Here is a 16436-nt window from a genome sequence, read left to right as displayed (position 1 = left end):
GGATGAGAGGGGAAATCGGACCATCGATAGGAGGCATCCGTGAGAACATAATACCTCTCAGGTGGATGCAAAGAAGGCTTTGTGTTGAGCAGCTGCTGGCCTGAGAGCAGCTTCAGACCCTGTGGAGGGCTGTTTGTGTGTTTCCACTTGCCACTTCCAAGGTTTGTCTCTTGCAGGAGCGGATATTCTTGAGTGTCTCCAACTACATCTTCACAGCCATCTTCGTCGTCGAGATGATGGTTAAGGTAAGTGCTCGTCTGACCATCTCCCACTTCCCCATATCAAATCAGATGGAGAAGAGGCCGATGGTCCCCTCCATCTCGTGGGGGAAAGTTCCTTGTGGGCCTTTGTCCTGTCTGTCTGCTGGCAACCAGGGCCAAGCCAGGTTCCAGCTGTGCTGGCAGTTGCACTGGGATGCTTGATCAGAGCTGCTCAGGAGCAGCTATGATGGACATAAGGCTGCAGGTCACCTCTGGATAACTCTGAGTCAAGAGGCTCTTTTGGAGACCTCTCAGCTCAACCTGTTCCTGGACTGTTTTAACAGCCAATCCGCTTCTGCATCAAAGCTGTAATTCTGTGGTTAAATTAGCTTCCTGTGTGTACAATAGACCAACATCTGAATTCTGGAAAAAATAGAAAAACTTAATTTGATTATCTAGGTTAAAACTAAGATAAATTAAGGTAATTATAGAAATAAAATACAGAAGAGATGACTGATTAAAAATCATTGACATCTGCCGCGGGGGGAGGGGGCAGGGGGGCAGGGGGGCTTGCCTGCTCCCCCCCCCCAGCCTTTCACCCCCAAGCCCTGATCTGCTGCGGGGGGGGAGGGGGCACAGGGGGGCAGGGGGGCTTGCCTGCTCTCTCCCCTCAGCCTTCCACCCCAAGCCTCGATCTACAGGGGAGGGGAGATGAGGGTGGGCAGCATGGCTTTCCTGCCAACCTGCAGAACCCAGGTCTACTCACCATGGAGTTGCAACAAGGTAATCTTGACCTGACAAGCGGAGCCCAGATCTACCTGCTTTGTAGGGCTGGTAGACCTGGTTGCCATCCTCTCAGAAGCCAGGTCTACCTGCCATAGATTTGCAGGGCAGGTAGACCTGATCTCCATCCTCTCAGCAGCCAGGCCAATGGGAGGAGAGAAGGCTGGGAAATGTACCTCCCTGGCACACTCCCTGATGGTCCAGCATGCTCCTGCGCACCACAGTAGGGCAATTTCAGCCCAAAGCAGGCCCAATTCAACCGCTGTGCAACACAGAAACGCTCCAGGCCCTTTCTGCCCCCCCACTGGCAGCGCTCCCAGGCTCCTCAGCAGCCCAAATCAGGCAGGTGCGGGGTGTAGGAGTGCTCCAGGGCCCTTTCCCCCTCCCAGCAGTGCTCCTGGGCTCTGCAGCAGCCCAAATCAGGCCCAGGTTTGGATGGCAGAGGGAAGGGCCCACCCACCTGCCAAGCCCTCTGCAGCCCAAATAGGGCAAGGAGGTGGCAGAACAGATGTGCCCACCTCCCAGCCCTTCCTTGCCATGATCAGTCAGCACTGAGGAGGGGGCAATGCCAGGACCAGCTGCCCTGCCCTGCCCCCGCCCAGATCAGGGTGCGGCAGAGGATGCAATGCCAGGCCCGGTGGTCCTGCCCTCCCTTTGACCAGATTGGGGTGCAGTGGAGGCGGCAATGCCTGCCCCGCCTGCCCTGCCCTTTGTAGAGCCAGTTGTATTTTTCCCCCACAACAGGCTTTGTTGCTAGTACACAATAAAAATCAACCTTCCCATGACACAAAAGGTTCTGGTTTTCTACATTGGGGGGGGGGGGCTCCTTTTTACAACACAGGATGACATCTTTAACAATCTGAGGTTATAATGTAAAGTGGCCGAGTCCCAGGATTCGACCACCTCAGGGTCAAACTCAGCATGATGTCAGAAGACCCATGAATAGATTCCCCATTTTTTATTTCAGTTGCAGGAGAGAAGGATGCAGGACGGGGGTCCATCGCAGAAGGGAAGGAGGATTGATTGTCCTCCAATCCCTTTGAGCCTTTTCTGTTGACATCCATTGTCTTCCTGAAGCTTCTGTTTAAGAAAACAGACAGGGACTCCTATAATAAAGCTCCTTGGGAGCAACAGAAATCAGGAAACTGGTGCAAGGGGAATGGATCAAGCCCCATCCTCCTCCATCATGACCACCCACCAACCTTGCCACTGCCATTAAGCTTGGAGGGGGAAAAAACAGGAGATCCATTCTTGGAGATCTATTTGTGGATTTCCTGACATCATCTCTTGCTCAAGCTTCAGACCACCACCCAATACCGTGTGTCGCATAGCTTCACCCAACCTGAGGAAGGCCAAGGGGCCACATTAATGTTGTCCTCCCCCACCCCCACATTTCCAGGTCGTAGCTCTGGGCTTTTTTTCTGGGGAACACACCTACCTGCAGAGCAGCTGGAACGTCCTGGACGGAGTCCTGGTCTTTGTCTCAATCATCGACATCATTGTTTCCATGGCATCTGCAGGTGGAGCAAAGATCCTGGGAATCCTTCGGGTGCTCAGGCTCCTGCGCACCTTAAGGCCCTTAAGGTAGGTTGCTGTTCCCTACAGAACTGATCTGGATTGGGGCCTGCTGCTCTCCTGATTGTGGGAGAAAAAAAATTAAGGTCCCTGTTGATTGGGAAAGCAAGCTGGAGCAGGGGGTGAGTTTGGTCAGAAAAATCACTTTCCAGAGAGAGACCACCTCTTCACCTGCAGTGTTCCCATGAGCAAATTTGGCCTGTACAGACACACACACACTGCGTAATTCCATGTCAATTGAAAAAAATCAGAAAGCTCCATGTGTTATTATTTACTTTTTTATTTCAGCTGCTCAGGGTTCAAGAGGCAATGAACAAGAGAAACGATCACGCGACTGCAATCAGCAAAACCCAGTTAAAAGAATCACATTAAAAATAGTTGTTGACAGCAGACTCATCATGACAGACTCTTTATAGGGGCAGGAAGGTTGAGCACTTAAGAGGAATCCTCTAAACAAGGGAAAGAACCAGTTGTAGGTAAACCAACACAATTCAGAGAGAATAAAAATATTTTTATGAGGTGCTTAGTTTGCCCCTTAGGAAACGAGGCTGCAAGCAAATGCTTTGGTTGGCCTCCAGTCCTGTAGTTTGGGGTTTTAGAAGTTCAAACCAGCTGCTTGGCATCCCAGGTAGCTCGTCTAAGAGTGGAAGATGCTCCATCCCTCTAGTTGGTGCCATACCAGCGCTTGGCTGCTGTTTTCTTGACCCGCAGCTATTTCCAAAGTGCCTCCAAGGGCAGCCCCAACTTCAACCCATTACAGCCATCAGTTTGAAGGCAATTTACTGAACTCTGCTTGTCAAACATGTTAGTTTATGTTCTGAGATGACTGCTGTGCTGTTACACTTTGTCAGAGGATATAACGGCAAGGCTGACCCCGATTCACGGGCTCATTTTGATGTTGGGAAACTATAAGGCTCTCTGTTACTTATCTCCTCAAACAGAAGAAGCGTGAATATAAAGTATTTGTGTTTTGAGTGCCCTGCAGGCCGGAGGGGAGCTTGTAATCCTACAAAGGCACTTCTTGGTGCACCTGACTAGACAGCCAAAGCAAGACTCTCGCATGCAATTAACTTTCCAGTGCTTTGAGAAAGGTTGCGCTTGTTTGCAGCAGGGAACATTATTGTCCTGTTACCCTGGGCAAGATAAATGCTCTCTCCTCGCCACATTTTTATGGGAACATTCTGTGTCGGGCGGGTGCCCGTCATCTCAATGACATGTGAAATTGCAAAGCTGCGTAGCAGTTTGGGAAGCAGCATGCTTTCCTCCCCCCTCCCCAACCCCGCATGTTGGCCTGGAGCACATTTGCATTTGAACCGCAGCAGGAAATAATCCAAGAGAACTCTGAGCATCTGTAGACTCTTTGTGTTCTGTATCACCAAGGAGCAATTTGGTTTTTCTGCAAAAAGTCAGGCGACGCTTTCAATATATGTTCCATTTTGTGCTGTATCAGCCAGACTGGAACAACAGTGTTTACTGCAGAAATGAACAGTACAAATCCAGAGACTCAGAAAGGGTTCTCACAGAGCCTGGCTGGGTCAAAGCAAAGGTCCATGCAGCCATCATGGCTAATAGCTATTGATAGACCTCCGTGAATTTGTCTAGTCCCTTTTCAGAATATTATTTTATTTAAATGTTTATCATCTTTCTCCCCAGTGGGGGACACATCACAGTTTACAACACTATTCTCCCCTTCTCCATTTTATCCTCACAACAACCCTGTGAGGGAAATTAGGTTACGTGAGAGTGTCCAGCCCAAAGCAGAAAACTTTGATGGAGGGGCAAAGATTTGAGCCTGAGTCTCCCAGATCTTAATCCAGTGCTCTAACCACTACATCACACAAGCTGTCTATACTGTTGCCCATCACAACACCCTGTTGCAGTACATTCAGAAGCTCTGTATGTGCCGTGTGAAAAAGGACTGTTTTTGTTGTTGCTCCATATGGAGTCTCCTGTGCATTGACTGAATTGGGTGTCCACAAGATCTAGTGTTATGGGGGAGAGAGAATTTTCTCTCCATCCACTTTCTCCACTTTATAGTGGATCGTTTGCCAGGAATGAAACCAAGGTTTTTATTTGGGGGTTTCTCTGGGGTTTTCCCTGAGCAATCTTTCCACCTCTTCCTCACTTCAAGGAATGGTTCCTGGTTTATTTTATTTTGGTAATAATCAACGAAAAGAAGGAAGTGTGCCATTATCTGCAAAAAAGCCAGTTTAATGACATATGCAGATTCTGATGTTGCTTTATTTTCCCCAGAGTCATTAGCAGAGCGCCAGGGCTGAAGCTCGTGGTGGAGACATTGATATCTTCCCTCCGGCCAATCGGCAACATTGTGCTCATTTGCTGTGCATTTTTCATCATATTTGGCATTTTAGGAGTGCAGGTAATGTTCTTCCACCCAGATACAATCTGCTTTGTGAGAAGGTCAAAATTCCACATGGTCCTGTATCTTGTTTCCATGGCTGGCCAACCAGAAGGCCCACAACAGAGGCCAAAATGTTTCCCTGATGTTACCCTCTCCAGTAGAGTTGGGCATGGACCAGAAAACAGACCAAACTTTAACACGGACTGGGCCGGTTCGGCATTTGCGAACTGGTAGGTCATGGGATGCCCGTTTTCCAGTTTGGTTCCAGAGCCAGTTTGGTGTAGTGGTTAAGAGCACGGGACTCTAATCTGGAGAGCCGGGTTTGATTCCCAACTCCTCCACAAAGCCAGCTGGGTGACCTTGGGCGAGTCACAGTTCTCTTGAGCTCTCTCAGCCCCACCCACCTCACAGGGTGATTGTTGTGGGGTAATAATAACACTTTGTAAACCGCTCTGAGTGGGCATTAAGTTGTCCTGAAGGGCGGTATATAAATCGAATGTTATTATGTTATTATTATTTCCACGGACCCCACGGACTTTTCGCTAGTCCATTGGTCCATGGTCCATTAAAGCCTCCCTGCCCTGCTGGCAAGTGGCTCTGGGAGCACTTTAACATTTAAATCCCCCTTGCTCCAGCTGACTGGTGGGCCCACCAGTCAGCTGGAGCAAGGAGGGGATTAGAGTGCTCTCAGTGCTGCTGGCAAGTAGCGCCGAGAGTGCTTTAACATTTAAATCCCCCAACGAACCAGTCAGTTTGCGAACCGGCGCCAGACCGTGAAACGTTTGTGGTCTGTGAAACGCCACGGACCCATGGCCCATGAGTTTTTCCCGGTCCATGCCCACCTCTGCTCTCTAGTGATGAACTGTATTCAGCTGTATACTTCCTGGCTAGTAGACACTGAATTTGTCTTATCTTTTAAAGCCATCTTGTGCCTGTGGTTCCACAAACCAATTGTCTTTTGTCTGCCCTAAATCTGTTTTCCATCGCCTTCAGTGAGTGTTCCTGAGTTTCTTGTATTATGGGAGATGGAGAAAATGATGTTGTTACCCAGTTTCTCCATCCCATGCATAATTTTATATAGCCTCTGTAGGTCAGATCAGGATGAAGAACGAAAACCCAATGTTCTCTCTATCTCTGGTTTTAATTTCCTGCACCCCTTCAATCCAGCTCTTCAAAGGCAAATTCTACTACTGTGAAGGGACCGACATCCGGAACATCTCCACGAAAACCGATTGCACTAACGCCCACTACCGATGGGTGAGGCGGAAATACAACTTTGACAATTTGGGGCAGGTAAGGACGAAGACCAACATGCTTTCTGAACAGCGGGTTTTTCATCCACGGAAAGGGCCGTTTGCTTGAGGCAGATCCGTGTCTTGCAGATCAAACCTCTGTTCTCAGTCTTGCCCCTTCCTTCACGGGCCAGGGATGCAGTCTGCTTTTGAGAGTGAGTGTGCATGTGTGCCATTATTACCACCATCTTACTGGGGGAGAAAATCACACATTTTAAAAACAGCAGTCCTACTGTTCTTCAGAGAAGAGGGCGTCTCAGACACTAGCCAATTAGTACTTGCAAGAGTTTGCTCTTCCTTATCATTCTTATCACACACACCCCAAAGTTCCTTTTTGAATATTTAAGATGGACAGACAGCAATACTGCTTTCAAAATATATCTGGCACATTTAAAATGTTAGGTTCTTCCCTCCCAAGTGTGTTCTGATCCTTCTGTTACACCCCGTTTTGGACAGTTCTAAGCACGGCAAGCCAATGCCAGCTTCCAAGCCCACTGCCTGAGCTTCCTCTCCTCTGCTGCCGAGGGCTCCTTCTTTTCCATCCCCAGTCTCATCTCCAGCTCTCCTTCCCCCTTCCTCTCTACTTCTTGACTCTGCCTGCCATTTCCACCTCAGTCCTGGAAGGACCTCTCTTTTGCATGCTGATCAGAGAGTGTGCCAGGAAGGAGCTGCTGCTTTGAGCCCTGGGGCTGGCCCAGAAAATTGGGAATGGCAGCCAGGATCTGAGAGCAGCTTTTCAGAGCCGTTTACCTGGGACCAGAGAGAGGCAGGAAGCAGGTTGTGAAAGGCCCTGCTAATAACTTGGCACTAATCGAAGAGGTGGCAACATGGCAGGAACCATGACCTTATTTCAAGAAAGCCGGTGAGAAAAACTGCAAGAGAGCAAAGTGGGATTTGGCTGTACATGTAGGAAACAAAGATTAGTTCACGGGTTGCTGGGTTTTTTCTTTGTAATGATTTCTTTGTAGTATCTAATTCAAGGCCAAGCCTGGCTAGCCCAAACCCTCTTTTCAATGCTGAGAGCTCCCCCCTGGAGCTCACAAAACCATACATCAGAGCATGGATAGAGTCCTCACACAATCCTAGAATAGGGGCAGGTGAGAAAGCAGTAATTACAGGCATGCAGTAACACTGGGGTGGATTTTGTTCACATTCACTGTTCTTGTGAATGTGGTACCCCATGTTTTAGATCCTCGAACCCATCATAACTTGCAAATTTAGCATCTTCTAGCTGCCTCCTTCTAGATGTGTCCCGCTTGCTTTGCAAACTGAACTTAAGATGGCTTAATGCAAGCATTAAAATAAAATCCTAACACAGAAATGCAGCAGGAAATGCAAGTTATGATCTCCGTATGATGTAGAACTAAGATTTTGCTAGTTTGTCAGCCAGCCCTGTGAAGTAGGGTAGGCTGAGACTGTGCGACTGGCCCAAGGACATCCAGTGAGCTTCCATTCCAGAGTGGGGATTCAAACCTGGATTGCCCAGATCCAACACTCTAAGGCAAGGAGTAAATTAGGTGGGCTTATCCTTGGATGGAGCCCCAAAAGCGTGGAGCCCTCAGAGCCCTGCTAGTGTGGAACCCCAAGACCTGGGTTCAAATCCCCCATTGATCATGACCAGTCTCAGCTGGCCTGGGACATCCAATAAACAATGGAAAACAAGCAAAAATCTGATACAGAGCTAAAACAGCATGAGCAATTTAACGTGACATGTTCAATTATGCAGAAATTACCTAGTAGGAGCATAACTTATAGCAACATACAGTACGCAGTAGTTTAGTCCACACTCCCTATCTTTTTACCAAAAGTATGTTGATGGACCATTTTCACAAAATACCCAAATAAGTGAGTGGCAAAAGTTGGGTCATTCTGATGACTGACAGAGATACTTGGAGATATGTTGATATAGCAGAAATGTCATTGGCCTTCTTTCTTTATTTATTTATTTTAGGAAATTGCTAACTAGTTTGTACAAAAAATACTATTGTATCAGTAATTGATAGTTAAGTAACCATGCCATGATTAGTTAATTTTTTTAGTATAAATCTTTTTAGTTAGTATATGTTTCACTCATTTTAATTTGGGCCGATTCCAGACGGCCCCCTGCCTCGCGAAACGTCGCGCGTCGTCGTGCGTCGTTGCGCAGAAAACGCGAAATATCGCGTTTTCTCGCGCGAGTTTTGCGCGACGTCGATATTTCGCGTTTTCTGCGCAACGACGTGCGACGACGCGCGACGTTTCGCGAGGCAGGGGGCCGTCTGGAATCGGCCCTGTTTAAACATTTTTAATGTTGTTTTATAAAATAAAGGTTTTTTTGTATTTTTTAAAGAAAAAAACCTATAAAAGGTGACTGGCTAGGAATGGTCTAACAAGACACCAACAATCTATCTGTATTTCTGATATTTCAACTTTGTATAAAATGTGTGTGTATATGGTTTTTAATTGTTTTCATATAGAAATAGGGGCATTTAGAATATTTTGTTAAAGTAACCGCACAGCAATGGAAACACATTTGTTAGTCCATGGCTATTTCACCGGCTCTGCATAGTATTTTATTGTCTCTGAAAATGTTGCTTGTTAATTAAGGATATGTAATATTTATTTACAATATTTATATACTGCCTTTCTCCCCAAAGTGGCTTACATTGTTATCCCTCTCCTTTTTTCCTCATGACAACACTGTGAGAGTGTGTGAACGGCCAAAAGTCAAGAGTCTCTCTAGAGGAGACCTCTTACGTAAAGACGCTCAAGTGAAGGGAGACAAAATGTTAGCCGGGAAATGTCAGAGTTTAAAAGACGGAGCCAAAAGCTTCATCACTTTTACCTCTCTACAAAGAGCCAAAGATCCCTTCTTGGAGGGTTTGTTTATTTCTTTTTTGCCTCCCTGACTGGGAGGTGAAATTAACACAGCCTTCAGGGAAGAGAAGGGGGAATTAACAAACCCTCAGAGGAGCAATCTGCTCTTTGTAGAGAGGTGAAAACTCTCTGCAAAGAAAGCCTGCCAGCTCTAAAGAGGTGAAAATGACAGCGCTTCTGATCTGTCATTTTACACTACAATTCCCGACAAAAGTTGCGCCTCCCTTCACTTGAGCATCCGCATGTAATGTGTCTCGTTTAGAGAGACTCTGTCCATGGCACAGAAGAGATTCAAACCTGGGTTTTGCAGACTCTAGCCACTAGACAACACTTCCTCTCAGTTGTTTAGATTGTTTGTTCGAAATTGTAGATTTGATATGCATACATATCTTTTCTGGTTCTCTTTGGCTTGTGTGTTGGTTGTAGGTTTATTCTCCCCCTTTTCTCTGTATGTAGTAGTTTTGATGATTGTTGGGGCGGGTTGCTTTCACAGGCCCTGATGTCCTTGTTCGTTTTGTCCTCCAAAGATGGCTGGGTGAACATCATGTACGATGGCTTGGACGCCGTGGGGATCGACCAGCAGGTAGAAGCTACAGATCCTTATGGATTTTCTTGGGGAGAAGCTTAAGGGCTTGTTCACATCTATACGTACCTCCTCTGGTGACAGACAACATGACCTAGCTCCATTGGAAAGCATTACATTTGAGGGGGTGTGAAAGGTCTTGGATGGGGTTGGGGGGTTGATCTGTGACTGATTCATTCAGAAATGCAAAGTAAGGCTGCATGGACAATGCATGTCCATGTGTGAATCAGCACATTAGAGGCAAAATGCTCCACTCCCCCTTTGCCATTTTGGATCCCATTTTGTTGGGAGTTTCATGGTAGCACTCCAAATTGTGCCGTTCTCTCACAATGAGTGATTTGAGTGGCCCCGAGCACCATCATCTATGGTGTTCAGGCTGCAAAAAAAAGAATGCCTCATTCAGGAAGAGCAGTAGAAAGAATTAATCAAGTGCCATGTGACCCTGCTAAGCTTTTAGCTGCAGTACTGTCCTCTGACCAACCATGGTGGTGGCAGCGGAGAGCAGGCCCTCATATCCCTCCTTTGGGAAAACTGCTGTGGTGGCTATCAATAGTCTCTGACTGCCCTAGTTTGGCTATAAATATTTACAGGTTGGGCCTGAGTCATTGCCTGGCCGACAGCCAGCTTCGAGCCTTGTTTCTGCAATTCTCTAGGGACCGTCCAAATTACCTGCATTATTCTCCAGCCCACCTGCCTGCCTGAGCCTACTGCAAAATTTGCCACCTCATTCACTGGGCCGTGCACCTCAACCTGCGACCCTTGTACTGACAGTGGCTTGGCCTGTCAAGCTTTCAGGTCTGGGGTTCAAACCCTGTGGGTAGACTGTATTGTGCTCTCTCCGATTCATCCCCCTTTCTTCTGTCTTTTCCCATTCCCCTTCTGCCTCCGTCGCCAGCCCAGCCAGAACCATAACCCGTGGATGCTGCTCTACTTCATCTCCTTCCTCCTGATTGTCAGCTTCTTCGTGCTCAACATGTTTGTTGGGGTGGTGGTGGAGAACTTCCACAAGTGTCGGCAACACCAAGAGGCTGAGGAGGCCCGCCGGCGGGAGGAGAAGCGCTTGCGTCGGCTGGAGAAAAAGCGCAGGAGTAAGGAGATATACATGTCTGGTCGGTAGACGATGGTACCATTCACAATCTTTCTGAGCCTTGCCTGCTTCCAAAGCAAGAATTTCTTTTCAATTATTATCGTGCTTTCTTTTTGGTTTGCTTTGATTTTGAAAACGAGATGGAAAGATACTTTGTCGAATCTCTTGGAGATGCTTTAAGAGTCAGAGATAAGGGGTTCCCCATTGGCTCCTACTATGGACTTGGCAGAAGGGACTCAGGACTTCACTTGAGCTGGGGCCTATTGTTAACACCTAAGCCAGGAGTCTCCACCCTTTTTGAGGCTACAGGCACCTTTGGAATGTTGAGAGGGGATGCTAAGTGCCACTCCAAAATGGCTTCCACGGGAGATGGAGCCAGACCCAAAATGGTTGCCTCTGGAGGTGAAACCAAATGGAATACCTCTTTCCTCACACCTCCAAGGAAATCCAGAATGTGAAATGGAACAACACACTGACTAAGGAAAGACCAATTACTTACCAGTTTACCTCATCTTCTAGTAGAAACCCCTTTCATATGAATGAGGGAAGCTGGTAAGAAGCCCTGCCTTACAGTGGTCTCGCCCACTTTCTGCAAAGCTCAGTGGGCACCAAGGGAAGTACTGGTGGGCACCATGGCATCTGTGGGCACCACATTGGGAAACTCTAACCTAGACTTTGAAGAGGAGGCCACAACTCATATCAAAGTGGCCTCAATTCAGTCCCAGTCTCCATTTCCAGTATCCCTGGGGCTGGGAAGGGCCTTTCTCTGCCAAAGATGTGCTGCCAAGCAGAACACTGAAATAAATATATGGGAGGAACTATTGCCCAGCAGCAACAGGCAGGCTTTTCATGCAGAAGGATTCCCCGGGAGCTTTCTGCAGGAAGCCCTGGAGCCATGTATGTTCTGACTTGGGATAAGGCCGCATCCCATGTAGATTCACTGCTGAACACAGAGCACTGTGACAGTATTTCTAGTCCTCTTCAGACTGGCAAAATGCTAATGATGGGTAGAGAAGGGGTCTCTAGAGACCCCGATGCAACTGATTCACATCCCATAAAACGTAGCCCACCCCCTACTTGTGTATCTCTGCCCCCTCATCTGCATAGCCCATAGCCTTTTCACATATTTTGAGAGTACACACACTGCACATGGGCCCCTGCCTTCTTTTGGACACAACTTCATCAATATACAAAGTTAAATACCTTTAATGGCATAATAGATCAATATACAAGTTGAGGACTGTCCCCAGTTCCTGGATGTACGGTGCCCTGCATAAAATCAGGACTGCAGTGCCTGTGGGGAAGGGGATTTGGCCTTCAACAGAATGTGAATGGTAGACCTGCCAGTAAGACCCTTTTTAGACCACTCCAAGCTTCTTGGAGGGAAAGCTTGATTATAATCTAACTAAAAAAATCACTAGAAACTACTAGAGGAAACATGTAACCTGTGTTGGATGTGAATCCAGAGAACAGGATTCTGAGGACAGAAACTGTGAGTTCCTGGGTTAAATGCCAGTAGAGTCCTTGGGGGAAGTTTGAGGGCACCCCCCCCCCCCGAAGAGCCCAATGAACAACCAGTGGGCTCACCAGATAGAGGCGCATGGCCCCTACTTCTCTTATGTCTGAAGATTATTCCCAATGGTGCAGTTCTGTACGCTGGGACTTAAAGCATCACCAATGTTTTGAAAGGTACAGTGGTGGGGTTTATATTATACATTTTTTTAAAAAAAATCAGAGATTCAGTAGTGGTCTCTCTTTTTTTTTTTAAGGGTCTTGGCGCATGGCCCCTCCGCATGTCACGCAGATGCTGCATGAGGAAAAACTACAGCATGGGAGGAGTGGGGTGCTCCCCTCTTTGGGGCTCAGGGGGGAAGAATAGTTAGTGAAGGAGTCCATTAGAAGAGATGCATATTCAACCTGCCCGTAGGGAATCTTTAGATCCTGGGCATTGCAAAACGGTCTCTGAGAGGTCTTCTAAGTTGAGTAGGTGCGGAAGCCAAATCCCGTTTCGACAGCCCTTGTCATCTTTTTCTCAGTCATCGTTTCACTGTTTGAACAGTGTGCTGAACGCAAACTCAGATGGGATCTGGGATCTGCTCCCTGCCCATCAGGCTTACGTTCAACACAGCTCTGGAAGGAAAGTGGACCAAGAGGAGAGCACTTTGGATGGAAGGAATCTACAACAGAGCAGCTTAAGACAAGGACAAAATGGAGAGGATGCCACAAACTTGGAGCCGGTCACAATACAAAGCTGGCTGGTGGCGCTTGGCTTTCAAGGTTCGTGAGCTGGGAAGGCCCCTATGGATTCTTGCAGCAACCTTGGGCAAGGTCAATATCATTATCTCCAGATTTCATTGGGAGGCTTCCTGAAAACCAGGAGCAGCTCAGACCTGAGCCATGGCGAGATGGTAACAAGTGTAGACTCACCTGCTGGGTGAACCTGTAGCAATCGTTGCTGAGGCTCCTGTGGCGTTACAAGGACTACAGAGGGTCGCTCAGTTTTTAGTGGCCCTTCAGAAAAGTGGCCCACCGGGAACTTTCCCAGTAAGTTAAAGGGCCAACCTGCCCCTGCCTACAGCCTCTTTGCAGTTCCATGCCCAACATGAAGTAATGAGGGGCTCTCCAGCTTGAATGTTCGAATGAGGGGATATCCAGGTATAGATGCCACCTCTGCATAAAAACTATCTTGAGATGCTATTGGCGTGTCATTGCAGCCTCTCAAAAATGGATAAGAAAAGGAGAATCTGGTGAGGAGAGCCGCACAGCTGTGTGGATTATGACCCCTAACAATTACCCCATGGCAGGGAAACTCAGACACTCTGGTCTGACAGCCGGATGGGTGTTATGGCTGTGACTCTGCACATGTTCAAGAGACCTCCAATAGATCCTCAAGGGCATCTGTGCTGCAGATTTATGGCCACATTGTTCATGATGCTGAGGAACCAGGTCCCCAGATGTGTAGTTAAAGCAGCTGCCGGGGGGATAGGGACTGACTTGGACTGGGCAGCAGTGCTGGTAACAGGAGCACTGACTGGGGACCTGATCGTAGATCCACAGTATCACATGAGGTGTGGCCCTGAAACTGGCTTCAAAATGTTCCCTCTCGTCAATGAAGTTCAGGAAACCTGCAGTTCAGAGAGAGGAGCTTTCTTCAAACTTTAGTTCCCAGGATTCTTGAGGTAGGGGGGACAACTCTGAATGAAAACATAAGTTGGCAATAAAGACAAGCCGTCTGGTGTATTGTCTTCAAGTCCTGTGGGAATGTTTTTCTCACAGCATTTGAGAGTGAGCATGTTGGCTTGCCTGCCCGCATGCCTTCTCCCTGCTCAAGGCCTCCCAGACCTTTTACCGAAGGCATCCAAGTTGATGCAAAGTCCCTTACAAACATTTCCTTTGTAAATCCTTGAGAATTGGCTCAGCCTTTTCTCCCTGGGGACCAGCATCTCGAGGCAGCTGCAAGGATGAGTTCAGGAAGGTGAGAGGCCCACGGCGTGTGGGGTGATCCTGAGGTCCACCCTGGTAGGAATATCAAAGAACCAAAATGGCATTGTGAAGCTGAAGTCAAATAATTGGGAGGTGGGGTTATTTGTATTTTTTTCCACCAGGAAGGGTTTTTACTAAAAAATAAAAATAAAAATGGAGGGTTCTCTCAGAAATCAGCTTTAAAAAGGCAGACTCAGAAAGATATGAAACGTGACTGATGCTCTGTGGCTTCCTTGTGGTGGCTCTCTGTGTGTATACGTGGCAAGCCTGTTGTCTGTGGGTTGCCACGGGAACAGTTGGGTTGGTTTCCAGGATGCTGCTACTGTGGTCCCTCACGCTTTGCCCTGGATGGAGGAAGAGAGAAAAGGGTAGGGCATCATTGAAAAGAAGACTTTGGGTGAAACCATTGGAATGGGGTTGAAGGAGCTGGTTGAGGGAGGGGGAATGTCCAGCTGTTCCCACCTCCAAGTAGCTGTTCTTACTTAGATCCAAGGAGCTGTTCCAGGGGAGAAGTGGTTGGCAGTTCCTGCTTCCTTCCGGGAAGCCAGCAGTGTTCATAACAGGGCTTCAAGGAGATCAAAATGGTGGTACGGTTGAGGTCTGGACAAAGGGTGTGTGTGTGTGTGTGGCCATGATCCAAGAGGGTGCCATAAGATTGCCCTTCTGATGCCTCCTGGCCATCTGTCTGTCTGCTTGTCCATCCTGGCCGTCGGTCCGTCTATGCCTAACTCTGGCTGTTTCTGCAACCATGTTTTCCTCCTCCTCTTCTTGCAGAGTCTGGCACGAGAGGATTCTACTCTCCTGGGTGCCATTTTTGGATGCATTCCCACACTGAAATCTGTCTGCGGGGGGGGGGGGGGCAGGATGGGAACCAGTGCATTCTGGGGGATTTGTGTTCATTCCCACACAGACATACATACAAGGGTGTCTTGAGACAGGGGGTGATTGGGGTGCCCAAATTTAATCTCACATTGGCAAGACTGGTGCTGGTATCTGCATTTATTTGATGTGATAAATCAAGTATAACCAAATTTCCTTTGCCTTGAGGACTAGTGGCCGCCACCTCACCCCACAAAGTCATGGAGAGAGCAGTTGTATGGGGAGAGGGCTTGTGCATGTGTGTATGAGAGAGGGTAAACAGGAGGGAAAGGCCAGGTCGGGCATTTCAGAGCAACAATATATTCAGAGACAAGTTAAATCGCAGATTCCCTGAAAGAATCCCCAATGATCAGCCAACCTTGTAGGAAGTAGAAATGGGTTGAGAGTACTCTGTGAAGCTGAATCCGTTAGATTTGCTACATAGATTACTGAACCACCCATCCAAGCCAGAATGTCAGCTGTAGCGTCCTTGTGTCATCCCCACCCCTCCTCAGCATCTTCTTATATTATTGGAATTGGAAGGGGCATATTTTGATTCCATAGAGGCAAGTTATGCTTTGAAGTGCTGCATTCTAAAGGCTCGTGATGGGTAAACCATTGGAGAATGCGAAGCACGTCCAATTCCTGTATCCCTTTATCTCATCCCCATCTGCCCACCATTTATGATATGTGTCCCCTTACACTTTGTGCGCATTTGTATATTCCCTGGCCCTATGCACTATCAATGGTGACACCCAAAAGAAGCCCTTAATTTTGACTGGGGGTGTGCTTGGGAGGGAATTGTACCATTTTGAAATCAGTATAGGCCAGTTTATCAAGAGTTATCAGTTCTATATGTACATGCCCAAATGAGCCACTGTTACCTTGGACAAAATGCAACAATGCATTTAAGGGCACTGCAGTGTTTGTGTACATATCCTGACCTGTACGCATGTATGCATATGCTGGCTGGGGAAGATTTAAACAAAGATGGGATGTGGTAGTCATATTGTGAATTATGGGACACTTTAGAACAGCATTGCTAGGTCCAGAAAGCAAAGGGCTTTGAGTTGGTGACACATCCGTTTGTGGTGCTGTCGTAGAGGGCAGTGAAAGTTAAGGGCTGCTCCTTAGCACCAAGCACAGATACTGACCTTCAAACATGATCAAAATGGTATCACCAGTCCTGATTTACACAATGGCTGAGCATTAAGCTTTAGAGTGCAGGGGAAATAAAGACCTTGTTCCCATGCATCCTACTAAGCATGCAGAATGTGTCGTGCCATTGGGTACATCTTACTACATGAAAGGGTAAGCGTGTTTGAGATGACTCACCATTTTATTCTGGCACAGGTAC

The 16436-nt window shown here is 47.6% G+C and overlaps 1 protein-coding gene across 1 annotated transcript in view; it reads left to right on the top strand.

The window, feature by feature from the left end:
* The window catches only part of CACNA1H (calcium voltage-gated channel subunit alpha1 H), a 143735-nt gene that overhangs the window by 102861 nt on the left and 24438 nt on the right, over nt 1–16436 (top strand). Inside the window, exons 18-23 of the mRNA XM_054993682.1 lie at nt 177–245; nt 2383–2567; nt 4812–4938; nt 6088–6213; nt 9562–9651; nt 10547–10760. Of these exons, the coding sequence (XP_054849657.1) occupies nt 177–245; nt 2383–2567; nt 4812–4938; nt 6088–6213; nt 9562–9651; nt 10547–10760 (811 nt within the window). The remainder of the gene's footprint in view (nt 1–176; nt 246–2382; nt 2568–4811; nt 4939–6087; nt 6214–9561; nt 9652–10546; nt 10761–16436) is intronic.

This window comes from Eublepharis macularius, chromosome 12 (assembly GCF_028583425.1).
Source record: "Eublepharis macularius isolate TG4126 chromosome 12, MPM_Emac_v1.0, whole genome shotgun sequence".
Taxonomy (NCBI): Eukaryota; Metazoa; Chordata; class Lepidosauria; order Squamata; family Eublepharidae; genus Eublepharis; species Eublepharis macularius.
The sequence above is the reverse complement of the archived record's forward strand: the minus strand, read 5'-3'. Positions and strand labels throughout refer to the sequence as shown.